At 41.1% G+C, this 19,664-nt stretch overlaps 1 protein-coding gene across 1 annotated transcript; it reads left to right on the top strand.

Annotated features, from left to right (window-relative positions):
- Window positions 1-1,004: 1,004 nt before the first annotated feature.
- LOC108095411 (protein sneaky) lies at window positions 1,005-3,390 on the top strand. The gene is made up of 2 exons (XM_017196496.2): window positions 1,005-2,550; window positions 2,615-3,390. Exons 1-2 carry the CDS (start codon window positions 1,030-1,032, stop codon window positions 3,236-3,238), a joined length of 2,145 nt encoding a protein of 714 aa, XP_017051985.1. The 5' UTR covers window positions 1,005-1,029; the 3' UTR covers window positions 3,239-3,390.
- The last annotated feature ends 16,274 nt before the right edge of the window (window positions 3,391-19,664 follow it).

The following is a 19,664-nucleotide window of genomic DNA, read 5'->3' as shown; positions in this document are numbered from 1 at the left end:
TTCGGCATCCTGAGACCGGACCACGCCCCGTCTCGTCGTCTACGTCTACGGATGATGTCGTCAAAGTGGAGGAGCCTGCCCCAACTGCCTCCTCCTCCACCTCCATCACCGGCTCCTGCAGGATCAATCAATTTTTTAGCACACTCGAACAGTGGAACTGGAACCCAAACCGGGGCCTGATGAAGTGCGGCCTGTGGGACCGGGAGTCTGAATCTCAAAAAACTGTTTAATATGCAGCGAGTGACACCGCCGAGCGCGATGACATTGAGCAACTGCACCAATTTCAGAGTGAGCCAGAGGTGGTGTCTCCTCCCCGCGGACTGCATCCAATCCCATCCATCTTTTGTCGGTTGACTGCAGTTCATAAATTTTTAAACGCTCGCCGGCGCGAACCAAAACAAACAAGTTTGGCATTGCCGCCGGGCTGGGGAACGCATCCCAAAAGAAGAGTGTGTGTCTGTGGACAGAAGGGGACGGACACGCATGTAATCAATTTTTATATTTTAGAAGAATCCCCCCAAGTGAGGCAGGTGCAGCTCGGCGGCCAGCTCTATTATAATTGGATTACCCGTTGGAGACGAGGGAAGCGATAAACTGAATGTTCTCGCATTCTCCTACTCAGCGAAAAGTGGTCTAAACTGGTCTGACCAACTGCTGATTGTCTGGGGGGTCCTGGCCAACTCCCAGGCTTATTCTCCGACTTCTAGGCTCCTTTCTGCTCTGCACCATTGCACCCTTTTAAAAGGAGTATTTTTATGAAGAAAGTTAAAAGAAGTTGGAGAAGGCCAAAGCTCATTAAAGTGTAGCAAATTCCTTACGCTTAATTGTAGTAAGTATTTGTTGTTTACTTAGTTAGAACAGAATAAAGAATAGAAAAACTGGTGTTTGAGTGTAGGTACTTAGAAAAATAAATTTAATTCGACTTTTAATTTCTTTCTTAGTTTTCTTTGTTTTACATTTCAGATTTTATAAATTTGTTTGAATTGTTTGATTTTCAATCACAAGTGGGCTGTGCTTCAACTGGTCGAAATGTTTTCGTTTCTGTCGACGACGTGTCGTCCCATTTATTGCCTTTTGTATGCCTCAGGAAAAGATGATAATGCCACGAACCAGTGCATTCGTCTGCTCTTCAGCTTCCTATTGGGAATGCTTTTGGCCTTTCTCCTGTGGAAGCTGGTAGCGCTGAATTTTAATGTGAGTATTTTCGCCTTCGATTCCACCAACTTGTCAGTGTTCATGGGCTTCATCCTGATAACTGGAATGTTCTTCATGCTGTGTTGTCCTGTTCGCACGATAATTATGCTGATGTTTGTGGCTTTGGTGGGAAGATCTGGAACAACTTATCTGCGCGCAGTTGCATTTTCCTTTATCATTTCTGGTCCCATTGACAATTTGGTGCAGAATGCTGGCGAGGTGGCAAGGGTCTTTGTCTGCACCACAGTGTTGACCTACAACCTATCCAAAACGCGCTTTGATCTGATGGCCAAACCATTTACAAACACTCTGAAAAACATGGGAGGTGATGTGGAGGAAATTCGCCAGACCTTCGATGAATTGCACAGTGTCCTTAGTGACTTAAAATATGCTGTAGAACATTCGGACATTGAAGATGAGAAATATGGAGACAAGAATACCAAATCTCTCTACGAAAGGTGGAGCAGAGAAACTCATAAGATGAATATAAGTAAACCCAAAACGGGTGGCAAGGAGTTACCAACAGCTGCCGAGGTTCAGGAGCGTTTTCTGCGGAACATGAGAAACCGATGCAAACATCAGCTGAGAAGTGGCCATCGCGTTTGCCAGGAGGTTTTTCGGAAGGGCTATCGAAAGTGTACCACCAATTTTCCCTCGCTTATTGGCAAAGCCATTTGTTGGCCCTATCGAGTGGACATAATCTGCGAACTGGATCTGTTTGGAAATCCTGATAAGATATGTGATCCTACCAATGTGGTTCCCCGTAACTTTGGAGACACCTACGTGGAACTACTGAAAGCCGAGCAGCAGCTCTTTGACAACAGCTCACAAATAGAAGTCAGCTACCAGCTGAAGGACGAAGAACTGGTCAAAAGCCAAATGAAGTCTGCTCAAAGGACAACGCAGGCTTTCACCGAGGACTTTGAACGGCGACGACGTACATTCAACAAAGTCATGGGTTTTCTGAGAAAAATTCTTTGTTTGTTTATTCTGCGAATGATATATTTATCTATTAGGTATTATGTGAAGTATCTCATCGACGTGGAGTTCGACAACTTCTATATAACCGATTATTTTAAGCATGTGGATAGAAGGCAAAAGGAAATGCGAAATGAGTCAGTTTTGCCACTACATACCTATGAAAAATCGAAGTACATAGATCTAGATAAAATATTTAGTAGAACTCACTACGAGACCCGCACTGTATTATTTTCGTTACTACAGTTGTTTCTGGAAATGGTTACGGCTGGAATATTTATATCGATAGACCTTATGGTTGTGGAATTGCTGCAGATTATTCGTATAAGATCCATGATCACTTATCACCAGGAAGGCGAGCACGAAGTGCGCTTTAATGTAAGTGAGATACCATTAGAACGAGGATTTAAATTATAAACTATTTTATAATCTATATTTACAGATCAGTGGCGTGGGTCAAATGGCCAGACTGCTGCGGACTACTATGCACAACTTCAATATCCACGAAAGGGTTTCAACTTCGTTGACCAACGAGGAATGTTTGCCAAATGCCCATGTCCTGCCCAGAAAATTCTACTATCAGCTTTTATTTTTGTACGTGGTAATTGTGCTGCTGATTTATCAGAGTACCACTTTCCTACGAATGAGGAGAGTGATATGCAGCTTCTTTTACTACAAGCGGGAAAAGCAGCGTATCCTTTTTCTGTACAATCGCATCCTAAGGAATCGGCTTAGTTCGATGGAGTTTTTAATTCGCGATGCCGAAGATAACTTGGCCACTTATCGCATCCAGCAGCAGATCAACATGTGTTTGTGGCTACGTCTTTCATGTCCCCGTGCTTTTGGTTGGTTACGTTACTTTAAATGTGCCAAAAGAAGCTGCCTGGTCTGCCGAGGATTCGAGGACTCTACCTTCTCCTACTGCATCTCCTGTGGAGTGCCTTATTGCGATGATTGCGCCGAGGACCTCAATAGTGTGTGCATTCAGTGTGGCACTGTCCTTACAAGAATGGTAGATCCATCCGAAAGCAGCTCCGAGGTATACACCTACAGAAAGAAAAAATAATGCGGAAAACTATTTAAGCTTTGCTTTCTCATCTAAATATATACTCTTTCATTTCTGGAATTATTCCTTATTTCAGTTACATGCCAATCTATCTGTCCTTTCTTAACTTTATTTAATATTAATAAACTCATATATCCTTTTTTGGAAAGCAATTCTATATGCCTTTAAGCTAGTAGCTGCCATCATTGCCAAAGAAAGCCTTTTGGTAAAGCCAGGTTAAATGGCCAGCCCTTCTGGTACATGAAACTCGTAAAGGCTTTTAATGACATTACAAAAGTTTTTCTTGTATGTGCCGAAAGCATTTCCAAAGTTTTCCTTTTGAATTGGAAACGCTCCTGCCACTCGGGAAATACTTTGCAATCAACCTCCAAGATCTCGGTCCCTTAATCCCACTTGCACTACCCTTTATTAACTGTCCTTCTGTATGATAATCATATCTGCAACCTAATTGCCATTTTTCCAGTCTGTCAAACTTAATTCTCAACATTTTACCCAACCACTCCACTCCCACCAAACTATTTCCTCGGCCGATGGCACTGTCTGCCGGTTGTCTACTGCAAGTTGGGGAAACATTTCTTTGCGGCAACAAACATCGCTCAATTAGTTGTCCACCCTTTTGTCTGGGCCACCCTAAACTCCCGCCATCTGCTCGAGCATAATTATGCACATGTCTGGTGGAGCTGGAAAAACTTTTTGTCCTTAGACAAACTTTGCTCAAGCGGCGCTGATTCGATTATGCCACTGGAAAGCGAGCTGCTGCAGAATTTCAGCACTACGAACTACAATCGGCTGCAAGGATTAAGTTACAAAATTGTTAATTAAAAATAATAAAAACGCTAATTGAAGAAATGCCTACAGTAGTGAAGAAACTCCTTTTCAGCAAACTGAAAACGGAACAAAAGTTTTTCGGTTGAAAGTTGTCTAGACTTGGGGATCAGCCAAGATGACGCTGGAAATGAGTTTGGGGGGACGTCGTGAAAACGCTTTCGGGCACTTTCCTCGGCGTTTTCTGGCTGGGATGAAACAGTTGCAACAATGATGACGACAAAGTCTCGCCACCGCCCTGCTTCAGTTTTAATATTCATAAGGCTTTTGGCCCCAGCGTCTGCTCGCAATAAAATAATTATGCAAACATGGGATGGCATGCGGGTGAAAGAACCACAAACCGAAGGGAGCTGCGTCTTTCCATTGAAATTTCACACATTTACCCGGAAAAAAGACACCGAAAAAATGCGCAAAATTTTCTTACGAAAAACAAACACTGCGGCGGAGGTGGAATCCACACATTCAGACACTAGACGACTGGTCGGCATGTCGTGTGCAAGGGTGATTATTTGACGTTCACACCTTGTTGCAATGACTCCCCCTTCTCCACAAAAATAATGGGGCGAGGTCGTCGACGCTTGGCGGCGGTTGTTGTGATCAGCCACAGAAGTGACAGGTGTGACACTCCGGCTGACAGCGAAGGTACTCCCAGAACTCCACTCCGGTCCTCGCCATCCAACTCCGACATCTGCCCAGACTGTAAAGACTATGAAGACGCAACTAGACGAGACCAGACCAGACCAGAGTGGTGGGCTCTAAAAAGCTGAAAAAACGGAGGAGAATTATTTCCTAGAAAACTGCAGACGGACGGTTGAACAAGCAGTGTAAAGACCAGCAAACATAAAAAAATGAGCGAAAAATGGAGCTGAGAATGCAGCATAGACCAAGGAATACTCTTTCAAAAAATATTTGTATATCTATTGCTTTTTATTTAGTATATCATAGCTAGAGGTATAGGAAAACACTTTCTTTAATCGCTTTGGATCTATGCCTAAAAATCTGTGTTCGTTTCGCAATTAAATTATAAATTTGAATCGAAATCATCAATATTTTGCCAGTATTAATTTAAACTAATATATACAAGCACAAAATACTTCTCTAGTCATTTGCATACATTTTTCGTTATTGAAGAACAATATTAACATTGCTTAGACAAACAGTCACAGATGTGTCATATTGATTACTGAATTCGTTATTTCATTTCATGCAGCCTTGCTTAAAATACAAATTTAATATAAACGTAGATAATCGGCTAAACCAAACAAAGTAGTTTGCTCAAATGGAATAGCTTTTCCAACCAACCTGCGGAAGTGTATCGCCGAGTATCACAGTCTAAACGAAAATGGCCAAGTGCTGAAAAATAATCGGGCTGAGTCCCTCAACTGCCTTTATTATCACGGGCTCAACTTGGCGATGATAATGAAGGAAGCACAACGATGGGCCACGGATGGTTGGATGCTCGCTGGTCAGTGCATTGTTTCCTTCTTTATTTTTTTTGTGCTGAGCTGTTCCAGCGGTTTGGCTGCAATTTGCGAGTCCCAGAGACTCCGATTTAGAAGCGGAGAGTGAACTATTTAGCAAAGGGAGCCAGGGGATCCGTTCCATCCGCTCGCCAAGCAGCAGGTGGTAAAGCGTAGAGAAATATGGTGCGGAACATTTCAATTAGAAAAAGCGGCAAAACGGCAGACTGAAGAAACCTCGGACCGACAGCCTGTCGTCGCCCCCAATCAGTTGGCTCCCCAGCCATCCCACATCCCGTCTCCTCCTCGAAGTCTCCATCCCAGTTCCCAGTTCCCAGTTCCATGGAATATTCCCCGCCTTTGAAGTTGTGCTCGCCTGACACTGACGAACCGAGACTGGCTTGATATTCCACCCTCCCCCCGCCAATCTGCATTGCCTGCTATTATTTCAATAAAAATTCTTTAATATTATTTTAAGTTTGCCACGGCGGGTTAGTTTGTGCCTGCTCCACCCATTCGCCATTGTGCTCGTATTTAATCTTTATAATTAAAATTTTAGCAAAAACAGAAAAAATCCAACTCAAGTGGGAAGCCCTGGGTGCGAAGAAGCACAAACGTGTTAAAAATTGATTAAAGTAATTGATTTGAAAGGGCTGGCGGTGAGGTGCCCTGGGATTTTGCGGATTATTCTTTACCATTCTCCACCTTCTTGAGTTTTTTATCCCTTTGTTATATTCGCTGTGGACAGCCGACTCAATTAAAGCAGCGAACAGTGTTTGCCTTTGTTTATATACCATTTACATTCGATTTTATTCAGCAGGTGGGATAAAATAGCAAAGTGATGTGATAATAAATGTGGTTAGGAATTGATAAAAAAAAATTGATTGCAATAACCAATTTATAAAAATATTTGAAGGCTATCTTAAGCAAAACATTTTGTGGAAACAAATTAATCTTCAAACTATAGAAAATTATATATTTTAGTATATTCTAACAACAACATATTTTTTTTCTGCCAAGCCTAAACCTTTTCAAGGTGAGTTCTATGAGCATGGAATGTGATAACCAGCTATCTTTTTGATCTCTTATTTTTCTCACACACCGAATCGCTAATTGGATTCCGCAAATAGCAAAACTCGAGTGTGGAAATCATATGGCAGCCACAATGAAATCTCAGCTTTGTCAAGTCAAACTTCAAACACCAGAGTAAATTTTCACACAGAGTGAAAAGGAGTTGGCGAATGGAACCCACTGCACCACAAATCTTTCACTCGGTTTTATTCACCCACTTCTTTTTTCTTCTTTTTTGTATTTTGTTTACTTTTTCGCCATGAAACAGGGGAACGAAAAAATGAAACTCCTCTGTGCGTGTTGAACTCAGACTTTTGTGCCAAAGATTTTCGGGATGGGGGAAGTTAAGGGGTTTGTTGGCTCAGCTCAGCTCAGCTAACGCCTTTTCGGTCTTTCACAGCCAAAGCGCGAAAGAGTTAAAAGGCGAAGCGCAGAAAGCAGCAGCAAAAGCATCGGAGCACCAAAGCATTTTCACCCTATTATTTCAAGCAATTTCATCAAAACTAGACTGGGGCCCGGCCTCTGCTCCAAATTGTAACCGCAAAACCTCCCAGTCCAGCTGCCCAGTTGCCCCAATGGAAGCGTTTGTCCGCTGGAGATGAGTTCGTGAGTCACGAAAAAGTAAGCGATGTCATATATTAAAAAAAAATATAAATGATAATATAATTTTAAACCCTTCTTAATTTATAATATCCTCTATTCAAAAAATTATGATCAAATAATTAAGCTGTTTAAATTTAAAACTTTTGTGCTCTTAGATTTTCAAAATTGTAAGATATCTTCTTGGTTTTTGATAACTCAAATCATTCTGGAATGCCAGATGGCATTTTGTTACCATCTCTAGTCATCTGCGGTTTTGTAGCTTTGTTTTGCGCCGCTTTTTGTCCACTTCTTTTGGCTTTTACCCCGCCCCTCCATCATTCTCCTGGCTCTTCTGCCATCGAGTTGTTGGGTCGCTCTCAATAGAAGGCAGACAGGAGCAGGTTTTTCTTTTTTTCCTCCTTCCCAAATGGCCAGCAAACGGACTGTCGACTGTGCCGGCTGTGTTTTTCTTATTTGGTTTCCACTTTTATGTAGATTGGTATTTATTTTCCACGCGAAAACTAGCGAAAAACGGGCAAAAACCTGGGCCAGGGAAGCGGCAGCAGTTCTCACACTATGGGCTTGGTATGGGGTCCGGGGTTCGGGGATCGGTCTCTGGGCCTGTGGTTCCTTAACTCCCCTCATCGCTCTTATTATCGCGTCAAGCGGGAAACACACAAAACAAAAAAGCGGCCACAGCACCAAGAAAGAAGTGAGTGCAACTATTTTGCGGTCTGCTGCCTGACAAATGGCAGCCAACGCCATCGGAGCATTTAGCCAAAGTCCAACTGCGACTCCAGCTAAGAGTCCGAGTTGCAGGTCTCCGCGGCTGTCGGAAGTAGCGCAGCAAACTGCCGCCACTGACCGCCCCTGGGGATCTGGATTTAATGTAGGCTCAGTCTCAGGCTACGTCAGCTATACTTCCATTTACTCTTTCCTTTGAATTGGGTTACCAATTTATCAAGACCAGAGATCCATTAAGGATTTCAGTGTCATTAAGGAGGAGGACTTCATTTTTCGGTGGGCTTATAATACATTACCTACAAAATATTTGTATCAATATCATTGTTTACCTTTATTTATATTTAACGATTTCACTACAATTAAGAAAATATTTCTGAAAGAAGTCCAATCATTTATTATTTAGCTAGAATTAGAAGACAATTCTATGATTAAATTTATGTATTACTTAAAGATAATGCTTTTCGAAAGAGCATTTTGTATTCGTTGAAATCTTTTCCTTTTATTTAGGCTGTCTTGCCTTCTCCTAGACCACAGCTTGGTAATTAGATTTAGTTTAGCTCACAGATTTTGATACGTTAATTGTAAATTGTGCAAATACATATAATTGAGCTGGATGGTGTGGCTTTTCCCCCTTCCGCTAATATAAAGCAGAAATGAGTGCTAGAGTTGGTCTTGCCTGGTTGGTTCTGCATTCTGCAGTTTTCAACTGGAGCTTGTCTCGGCATTCCGCTTTAGTTTTGCGAAATTAGCGGCCAGCCCGATTCCACCCAACTGCCATACCTGTCCCTCTCCATTCTGGCGTGAAGAAGACAAATGCCTGGGATTCTTTTCTCAAGCCTTTTGGCTACGCTTTTGATATGCGACTCGTAGTTGGGAGTTGGGGACATTGAGCTGGATGAGCTGCCCAGCAATTAATAGTCAGAAACAATTGTGGCGCATGAGTTTCCCACGTCAAAAGCGTAGGTCTTCTTCAGTGATTCGAAGGAAGGAAATTCCGCCCAAATTATAATCATTAAAGGCTAATCGGGGCTTAATTGAGACTCAATTTATTTGGCATACACATCCCCAGCCGATAATACCTTTAATGATCTTCATTATCCTTTTGCGGTAGTCATATATCGTCTTCTGCATCCGTTTTACATTCTACTTTGGTTTTGCCTGCGTTCTACATATAATAAGGGTGAATTAAATTAAATCTGACTGAAAATGTTTTGGGTTCCCAAAAGGCAAAGCCAAATATTTTGAAGACCATGATGGAAACCTGTTGTTCCCAATCAAACAGGCAATATTGGCTTTGCGGGGGTTGATTTAATAGTATGGAAAGACATTTAAAAACAACACAAAAAATTAAAGCATTCAGTAATTGATTTAAAATAGTACACAAAAAATATATATCTCTTTTATTAATTTTTCGTTCGGTTGTCTTGCTATAACATAATAATCTAAAAGATATATATATGATTTCCTGTTTTGCCAACATTTTAATCCCACCTCGCAGTGATGACAAATCGCTTGATCCACATCCAGAAACTCCTTTGAAGATTCCACACATTTGAAAATCAGCCCAAGATCCGATGCACTTTCGGCCAACTTTAATGGGCTTGGATAACCAGTTCGCAGAAATCGGAAATTATGCGATTTTCGAATTTATTAAAGTTATTCCACTTGCTTGCCGACACAGCAATTTTTGCTTTTGCTTCACCGGAATACAATAACGAAAAATTATCATTGTCTCCTACATCATCCGCTTAATGTGGGGATCCATCAATCCGCGCTTGTTGTCCGTTGCCTGTTGTCCGTTGTCCGCTGTCCGTTGTCCCTTGTCCGTCGGCGGCTGTCAAACACGCCGAAACTGAGACTGAGAATGGGACTCGAACTGGAACTGGAGATTGGGACCGGAGACGAGACGATGGACCATCAATCGCATTAAGACCATAAAAGGATTGCTCATACGGCTGACGATTCTGAGCCCCATAGCTGTAGTTGTTGTGCGGAGTCCTCTGCTTTTGCATGCTTAGCACTGCCATTCTGAGTGTTGAAAGAGAATTTTTAAGTCCATTGTATGGGTATCCGCTGAAAGTGCCCGAAAAAAGCAAAAGTCTTGAGTGCTGCAAAGCAAACCCAGCCAAACTGGCAATGGGGTGGGGTAAAAAAGGACAAAATGTCACAAAAGCGTGACGATGTGTCGTAAAGTACTCAGACAACACTAACCTCAAAATGGGGTCTCGAACGATATGGAAAATGTCGCCTGGGTCTGGCCCTTTTGAGGAACCCTCAACCTTGGCTTTAGGTTTACATCAGTGTTGTTAAAACTTTTGCTTGAATGCCCTAACCCCTAAAAAAAAATAAATAGTTATTGTTCTTAAACAAAAACATAGCAAGAAAAAATATTTCTTGCTGTTTAGAATAAATTTTAAGAAATAAGGTTGAATAAAATATTATTTGTTTTGCTTACATAACATACTTTTTGGTTCTATTATATGTACTATTTTTATTTAATATGGTATGTAAAATTTTCCTCCTTCCTTAAGCAGCCATTAAATTTTATTATAGAAACATATAAAAAGGTATAAAGTATTCACTAGTTTCTTAGAGTTTTTGTCAACATATGTCAGTCTCAGCCAGCAGCTGTCAACAGTCACTCAGCCTTGGCCACTGAGATCTCTTCTCGACGAAAAAAAAACCAAAATTTATAAATATAAACAGAAACCTCGCGCTCGAATGCGGCTTAATCAGTTCGGTTCAGAAAGGTTGCCGGCTGTGGAGCTTTGTTGCTAATGTTGAGGACCCAAAAGAAGGGACTCAGTCAGGGGCATTCATCTGCGACATTCCGAGGCAGCAGTCATTTCGATTCAGCTCAGCCACCTTTTGTGCACCCCAACGATATATACGAGCATCCAAGTGGCTTTACAACCGCCTTTGGCTGTTCCGCTGATTGGAACTCTTTGATTTTTCGCCAACTGTCCAATTAGTCATTTTCATTTGGGGCTCTTAATGCGATTTTAACTGGTCAGTGCCGCGGGGATGGGCCATAAAAACTACATTGGCCCACAAGATACGGCTCAGTTTAATGGCCAGCATATAGGCATAAATAGTTTCCTTTACTCGCAGGACCTGATCCAGTTTTTTACGACCGTGTCTAGACTTTGGCAGCGATTTTCTTAATTGCTCGTTTAGTGCTGTTCCAGCGGCAATTTCGTGTGGGCGGGCATTGTTTGGCTTTGTTTGATTTGTGGCCTAGAGAATCATATGAAACTAGTTCAGTATGTTCACACCCCCTGTGATATATGTACGTATCTTTGTCTTCGTTGGAGCTCGTGAAATTCACAAGAAATTAACACAATTAACACTTTAATTGCGAACTTCCGTTTGCACCACTTTTTCTCTCGATTTTTTTTTTGCACTTTGGCAAAGTTCCGGCGAACAAACGGCGTCGCCTGCATTTTTCCCCTCCTATTGAAGTCGCACTGCATCTTTTTGTTCGGGCTTGCTTTTTTTTTAATTCAACTCACATGAGAAAAAAGGGGCTGGCAGCGGAGGACTCCGCCCCGAATGAAAGCAATTAACACTTTAATGACACTTTGAAGCGACTGAGACAAACTTTGTGCCGCATTCTGAGCCCGATAGTCGCCTGAAGTCGGAATTCGAGAGTGGGTCCACTGGCTCCTGGGAGAATATATCACTTGAAAATAAGTATTTAATCTTTTTGTTTAGAGTTGTTCAGCGAAAAACATTCGCACTCAATAACTGCAAAACTATTTTTAAGCCAAAGTGATAAAAAAATCTATTTTTATGTAACTATTTAATACTATTCTTATTTTATTAAAAAGAATTCAACGTATATAGTATGGTTAGTACGATTTCATACTTTTAAATAGTTATTTCAAACGATAAAATAAACCCTTTTTAAATATTTTAGGCGCTTTGTTTTTTCAACCTTTTGTTTCAGTGCAATCCTATGCAAAGCTTTACATTTGAATGCATTTTTAAGCCGATGGCAACGGCTTCGCACTTTTAGGTCCGGTCTGATTATGACATTTGCTCATTTGCAGGAGAGCTCACAAAAATTAACTCGTGCTCTGTGCTGTCTGCATATGCAGAACCGAGTGCCCCAACCATTCATTAGGAATCGGAATTGGCCAAACAGCAGATTTAGTCTGAGCCTCTGCATCTGGTTTGCATTCGGTCGTTCTTTCCAACTCGCCTGCGGGGCAAAAAGCGAATGAGCTGCGATGAGGCCTCTGTTCTTCTATCTGCCGACCAGGAGTTATTATACGGGTTTTCCTAATTAGAGCTCAAAATGAGAGCACCACAAGAAAATTGTACAATTTGTGCAGGAAATTGGCAAATGATTCTCGTTTGAGTTCTTTTTATTCTGGTTTCTCTTGCCGATGCTTTGCCTTAAGTTGGCTCTTAAAGAGTTGACACCTTTTTTTTGCACCACACTCGAGAGGAAATTGTTGCCCGAGGCTTATTTCGTTTAAGAGCAGCTCTTTGGTAATTGTGGACCGGCAGGTTTTTCATTTAAATTAGTTTTGGTCAGTAAGAAAAGTTGAACACGCGAGGAGTGAAATAAAATTAAGCTTCATTTAGAAATAGATATCTTTATTTTGATTTGGGTGTGTAAAAGCCTTCAAAAGTACGGAACTTCCCGCACTTCTTTCGAGCCTCAAACTCCGGTTCTTCCGAAAAAGCCTTCTTTTCGTCTCCTTGTGCTAGGATAAACATCAAAAGGCGAACTCAGAACTCTTGTTTCCTTTCAGCAGGAAGCTCGCCCGCATTTGTGTGTAAATGTGAGCAGCAGAAAAAAAGAAAACATCTTTCATTTACAAGTCTGCCCGCCTTTGTTGCTCCTTTTGGTACCACAACTCCTCCAGATCCCTTCCTTCACTCACAACTGCATTTTGCAGGCCAGTTGCAATTCCTAGTCACTTGGAGAAAATATAGAACTTGGAGTATAGAAAATTTAATACTATTTACTAAACTTAAAGTAGTTAAATATTTAATTTAGTAGATTCAAGGGAGAAAAATCCACTTTTTTTCTAAAAGAACTTTCGCCTGCTTTAAAACTGTATATCGAAGTATCACATTTATTTAGATTTTTTGATACAATATTTTCTCGCAGTGTCGGCTCGTCCTGTCAATGCAATAAGCGGAGCTACCAAAGGAGCAACGAAGTCCCCCGCAACTCCCTTGTCCATGTTTATTGCAAGTATTTCAGTTGCGGGGAAAGATAGAGGACCTGCGGAAAGGATCCACTGGACACGGTTAAAAATTTGCTCCGCTTTTCTATTTTTTTGCGCCCGATGTTTTTTCTTGATGGTGCGCTGCCTCCTTTGCATACACTTTATATTCGCCCGGAGTCGGGTCATATGGCGGACCCTATATATATATATATATGGTATATATTCGTTTTTGTTGGTTTCGCTTTGGGTTTTGGCAGGGAAGGGCGGCCAGCCACGCCCACTAGACGACCCGCCGTGCTGTAAGTAATTTGTGGTTTCAGGCAAATACTCGGAGATGATGTTTTTCTTAAATGTTTTTCTCGCTTTCCCTGCCGCCCCGTGCTTCTTGTGTATCGTTAAAAAATGCCTTAAAGGCATTTAATTTCTTTTGTTCATTGGTCTCTTCCCATTTGCCTTTTATGGTTTGCCCAGCCCGAGCACAATTTCTCTTCCCTTCACCCTCGGTGAAACAAATCGGTCCACCCCAGCCCTCTCACCCACTGCCAAACAGTTCTTAGTTCCTCCTTTTAACAATTTTCAATAGAAAATTAAAACGCAGCCGCCGTTTTTGGCAAGAAAAATTGTTCTTTTCGGCTTTTGGGGAGTGAGTGTGTGAGGTGGCCATGTAAATATGCGTTCTTTGGGGGATTTACGGCGAATATCCGGATTTGTACAAATTGCATGATATTACTTTGCATTCGAGAGCTTATTTATAAAGGAAATTTGCAAATCTTCTTGATGGGAAAACTTTGGTGCATTAATGCACACAAATTAATTTAAAAGATGTTTTAAATAAATCAAAATGGTCTGCTGATAAAAATAAATTACACAACTTTTTCTTTAAAATAAATGTATACAATTTAAATAAATGAAATTGAAGGAAGTAAAGTTGAAAAGATTGTGTTTGCATTATTATTGATCGAAAATACTTAAAAAACGTTAATAACAAGCTGATATCGTTTATTTTTCTTGGAGTAAAAGCTTTTTCCTTAGCTCAGCGCTTGAAATAAGTTCTCCCCCTTATTTGTTGACTTTGTCAGCGGTATTTTTGCTCAGTTTGAAATGGTGTCGTCAATGTTTATTAATATTTGACTTCCCCAACCGCTGGCGACCGTTTCCAATCTTTGACCGGCAACCCCGGTGCGAATCTCTTTAGCTCAGCCAGAAGCTGCCGCACTATTAAAATCCCCGAGTTAGGGCTCAGCAGGAGGTGAATATTGAAGACTTGCGGAGAAGAATTCCAGCATTTGAGTGACTGAAGGACGATTTATGAGCTCGTCGGCGGGGGGCGAAAATCGCGCGACATTTTCGCACAATGTGCAAAACAGGAAGCGGGAAATGAACCCGAATCTGAGTCGGTTTGGGTTGGAGGTCCTTGGCCAGGAGCAGGCGTTTAATCGGCTATAAATTGCAACCCTTTTGTGAGGGGAGCGTTTGTGCAAAAATCGGAGAGGAAGTTGCTGCGGAGCGGAAGGTAGAAAATTACAGTTATTAATGCATGGGGTGTCAAATGCTTTTTGTGTGTTGCCCTCTATTTATTTCACTTTTGTCCTGCGGGGCTACCCTTTTTTTTTATATATTTGGCACTGCGGCAATATAATTTACTCCTTTCCACAAAATGTGTGGCACAATTGCTGCCATCGGTGCCGGCATGTCAAAATAATCTGACAGCTTAATTATATACGCGGAAATCCATACCACTCGCCTAGACCATTTCTTTGCATCCATTTGGGATCGTTTAGCAATTCGTGGTTAAATCAATTTCGCACACTTGCCTTCTTTTGGACCCCTTCCACGTTTTTTCCCATTTCAGCTGGTTTTTTTTCGCCAAACAGCTTGACAGTTTTGGGTCAGGCTTCGCTTTGTCTGGCTGCGATTCTTTCTGGTGAAAGGTGGATGCCGTTTTCGGGCAAAGTCATTTAGCCTTTTTCTTCGGTGGTTCTCCTTTATTGTTTGTCCAGGGGGTCATGAATTACTTTTTCGTTTTTTTGGGGTGAAGAAGGGTTGGGCTGCACTGGCGAGAAATGTATCCGACAGGCGGGGGGAAATGGAAAACGTGTTCAAAAAGATCTGCACAACCCAAGATTATAGGATGGCGGAGGTCGTAAATGAAGTCTGAATAGAGATTGCATTAGAATTTGGTTTTTATGTAAGTTATATTACATTGTTATTGGCAAAAATATATTTTGAAACGAGACTGTCAGCGAAGTGTTAAGAAAAATAGAGGAAAACTTACTGTTATTTGAAGATTGAAAAATGTATGATTATTTTTGGTTAGGTAAAATCTAAATTCTTTTAAAAAAATCTTGTACGTTTGTTTAAAATAAATATGTAATGAAAGTTCGCAACACTCAAGTTAATAGGCACATAAGACTTTAAAATCCTAAAATTTGCTTGTTGAAATAAATCTGTAAATAAGTATTGATCCTTGCGCATGTAACAATAAAATCATTTTGGGCTGTTGACCATCATAATTTAATGCGATGCTTTTGAAATATTTTCTGGTCATCCCCTTGTCAGCTTAAAAGGGTCTCGAGAAATCTTTTCACTTCTGGAAACCATTCATACTGCTCCCAACCGAAGATGCCTTTGTTTCGCCTGACATTCAATCAAAATTGGAGCAGCGTCATCCACTTAAGAGGTCACCATTCGCCATTCGGCACCCATCATGTATGGCGAAATACCCCCTGCATCCTGCCGGACGAATCCTCCCCGGAGGCATGTCTAATCTACATGGGGCCCCATATGGCCATTTAAAAGCTTTACGCTGTTGTTTCAGCACTTCCTCCGCTCCGAGAACTCGCTTCCGCTTCCATTTGCAGCTCAAAAATTCGATACATCATTCATCAAAACGCGTGCCGGCGAACCGAACTCGCCCATTAGGATAGATGTGATATGGGAGTGTGGAATGGGACCGTCGTACTCATAAGTTTTGAGAAGCAAGTTCCCTTGCACCATAATCCCTTTCTAATCGAATTACGCTCAAATCCCCTGAGCTCTTCCTTCGCATCGAGTGTGCGTTAAGGCAAATTCAAGCGTAAGAAACTAATTTCTGCCAGTCGCAAATCCGCGAGATATCGAGACAGACAGCCAACGAGACTCAACTCGACTCGACTCTCGTGCATATGCGCTCATTCCCTAATTCAATAGAATGCTGCTGCCATAAAAATGTTGCTGCGACCATCAGATATTTAACAATTGATAAAAAGGACGAGATGAAAAAAAATAACGCCAACGAATCAGTGGAAAACCCATGAGAGGCGGATTAGCCAGACAAAAGTACCAGTAGAAGCTGCACTGAAAGAACTAAAAACTGCAGAAGCTATTAAAAACAATAAGGCATAAAAAATTATAATAATTTAAAGAATAAGTTAAGATTTAGAAACTTAATCAATCAGAGCCCTATAAAAATATAAAAAGTATTTACACCGAACATAATGAAATGTTGAAATCCATTTTATCTCAAAACAAACCCTTTAATTTGGTTATATTTTTTTTGGGCCAACTTTTTATTTTATCAAAAGCCCATTTTTTCTCCCTGTAGATTTTTGCTTGCGATGGCACGCCGTACTTTCCCCTAAGTGAGCCGGGGGTTTCCCACAGGACCAGCAACCAGCCACCACCAAAAACCCAAACCAAAACCAAAAACCGAGTCCAACTACCGACAGGCCACCCTGTTTCCCAGATCACATTGTTTTCCCAAATCGGATTTTAGTTTTACACTAATTTCTTTGGTTTAAGACTCGCTGGGCGCTTGGTGGTCCTGGTTGCGATACTGGTCCTGCTGGTTCCTCAACTCAGTTCGGTATTATAAACGCTTCGCTGGACATTTCTCGATGCGACGGGTGGCGAGGGCAGATGAGTCCCCTTTGATTGCACTAAACTGCAATCGAGACGAATGCCCAAAACGTGCGATGTTGGGGGAAAATATCTGCCGAGTCCTGTTGAGTCCTGTGTGATAAAATTTCATCCTCGGCGCCCAGCGTTTTTATCGCTCGCCTCGAATCGTGAGCCTTTGGTTTTAGTTTGCCCCAGCGAACTTTCCCCCACCGCATCCTGGCTTCCTTTCTCGCTAGCTGCACATTTTTATGGCGAAAACAATTTAATTGGCTTCAGTCAAGTACTTTCCTCCTTCCCGATTCGCCTACATTGTCCCCAAAAATATCGTTGGATAAGAGTTTGATAACATTTGAATTCCGGATGAGTCATCTATCGGATTGACTGGACCGTAGGCGGAGGCAATAAAATTGCTCCGAAGTAACTAGAAAGTTGCCAAGCCATCTGATGCCAAGAACTAAACCGAAAGGAAATCGAAAAAGTTGACGAAGTAAATCGAAATGAAAAATTAAAAAAGAGGTGAGAAATTGATGGTAGATCAATGAAATGATGAAAAGTTTTAAATGGAAAGGTTTCGTTGGATGGAGATATGTGCAACTTATTCAAAAATCAAGGAACTTAAACAAAATTAAAATTTAGGTTGAATTTTGGACACAGTGCAATCACTAGGGATCATTAAAATTTCTAAGCTGGATATAATATATTGTAGTTAATAAATTTTAATTTCCTGAGTCAACAAAATCTGTATATTAAAAAACAAATAGTTTAAGAAAAATACTTAGAATTTTGATTTTATTTTCCGTTAATCCCAATTTAAAGTTCACCTTCAATCCGCTTCCCATCAATCCAATTCTGACCTCCGATGATTCAAATGTCGAGGCTGAAATCTTTTCCTTTTCTCCCCGATTTTATTCTGGATCCCCTCAACCCTTTAACATCTTGACGTTCTCCTCGCTCTTGAGAGGCACTGGCACTTAAGACGCCAGAACTTATTTCCATTTGGTTGGGCAATTATAATATTTTGTGTGTCTCCTTCTGTCTTCTGCAAGGAAAAGAAATGCGTTTACCTTTTTTGCTGCTGATTTGTGTGTTTTGCTTCATGAATTTTTCGCAACTGGCTGTGAAGGGGGAAAACCAAACCGGAGACCCAACGACGTCTTAAATATAATATTGACATTTCTTTTGCAACGCTTTTTATATGCGGGTGGTTGGGTGGTCGGTCGGGTGGTTGGAGTGGTGCCGGGTGGCTGGGTGGCTGCTTCAGTGGTTCCCAGCGGTCTGCAAACTTTGACTTACACAGTGCAAATAATTATAGACATTTTTCGGTGGGGAAAGTAAAAGGGTTAAGTGCTTACCCAAACGTTTTTTGGTCTGCACCGTTTTTTCTTTGGCTCTTTGTGGGAACTGTCGCATAATTTGCTTTGAATTATTTAAGAGCTCTTTGGCCCTGGACCAGCCGGGCATGCCTAATTAAAAATGCCATGCGGCACTTATAGCTTTGCTGGTTTTGCCTTGCGTTTCTTTTTCTGGTTATTTTTTCATTTTTCCTTTTTTTTTTTTTGGTTACTCACCAGGTCGTGCAATCAATCAATTAGCAGATTCCCTGGACCAAAAAACCGCATAAAGGTGCCCAACTCCATGACTCATCGAACACTTTCTGTCAATAAGTCTGTCAGCGAATGATCCGCTACATCCGCGAATTCGATAACGCATTCGAAAAGTGCGACTTTTACATGGTTTTCTTGGACCAAACCTCTCCGTCTTTCGTTATACTTTATTCAATCGATAATTAGCCTGACTGGCTCTTCAAATTTATGCATGGAATTCAGAATGATTTTATTGTTTCGCAGGAAAACTTGTCCCAGCCGAAGCAGAACTTCAATGAATAAGCCCCCACGTTGACTGCTCTTAAGTTTCTTTGCACTCAGATCTTGAATTATTGTTATGATAATTGTGACTCGGAGCTGCGAAGTGGAATTGTCCAGCTGAGTGTGTTAATTTAATAAACACATTTGTTTGGTTTATTTATTTTACAGTGGTTTTGCAGCGGAAATGCCTTTTGAGAGGCAAAAGGCCATAGATTTGGCTGCAATGGTGAATCACATGTTAAGTGAAAATAAACCTGTTTATAGTAGATTTGCTTAAAATATCATGTATTATGATAACACAGCATGCTAAGCCTAAACAACTGCATTATAAATATGCATATTATAAATTAAAACATTATTTATGCAAAATAGAAAATCATTTACCCCGCATAAATTTGTTTAAATATGCAATAATGCGAAAATTACTAAAATTAAAAAAGCATAGAAAATATAAGTTATCATTTTAAAGAAAAGAAGAACAAACAAATTTTTAAAATTGAACTAGTTTAACATGGGATTAAATAACATAAAAGCTGAGCTGAAACTACATTTATTGCATTTGAAGGCCTGCAGTGAATTTGTATCGAAACTGTTTCTGTTGCTTCAATTAAATTGAGTGAGTTCTCGGACCAGTAGTTCCGTGCTATCCAGCTGTCCTGGTGACCAGCTTTGCGAAATCCCTGTCCATTGCCGCCAGAAATAGTCACCAGCTGTCCAGCTGGCCAAAAGCTCCATTCCCAGCCGTGCTTAGGATGTTAGTCCTGTCGTCTGCGACTTGTGTCGTGATTTTGACAAGCCTTCTGCCGGGACTCTG

This window comes from Drosophila ficusphila, unplaced genomic scaffold, assembly GCF_018152265.1.
Source record: "Drosophila ficusphila isolate 14025-0441.05 unplaced genomic scaffold, ASM1815226v1 contig_286, whole genome shotgun sequence".
In the NCBI taxonomy this organism is placed as follows: Eukaryota; Metazoa; Arthropoda; class Insecta; order Diptera; family Drosophilidae; genus Drosophila; species Drosophila ficusphila.
Note: the sequence above shows the minus strand (reverse complement) of the source record. Positions and strands in the feature narration are given on the sequence as shown.

Bases quoted from the DNA above. Each gene is read 5' to 3' on its own strand.
- LOC108095411 (XM_017196496.2), top strand. From the start codon at position 1,030: ATGTTTTCGTTTCTGTCGACGACGTGTCGTCCCATTTATTGCCTTTTG. The intron at 2,551-2,614 runs GTAAGTGAGATA...CTATATTTACAG, and splicing joins AGCACGAAGTGCGCTTTAAT to ATCAGTGGCGTGGGTCAAAT.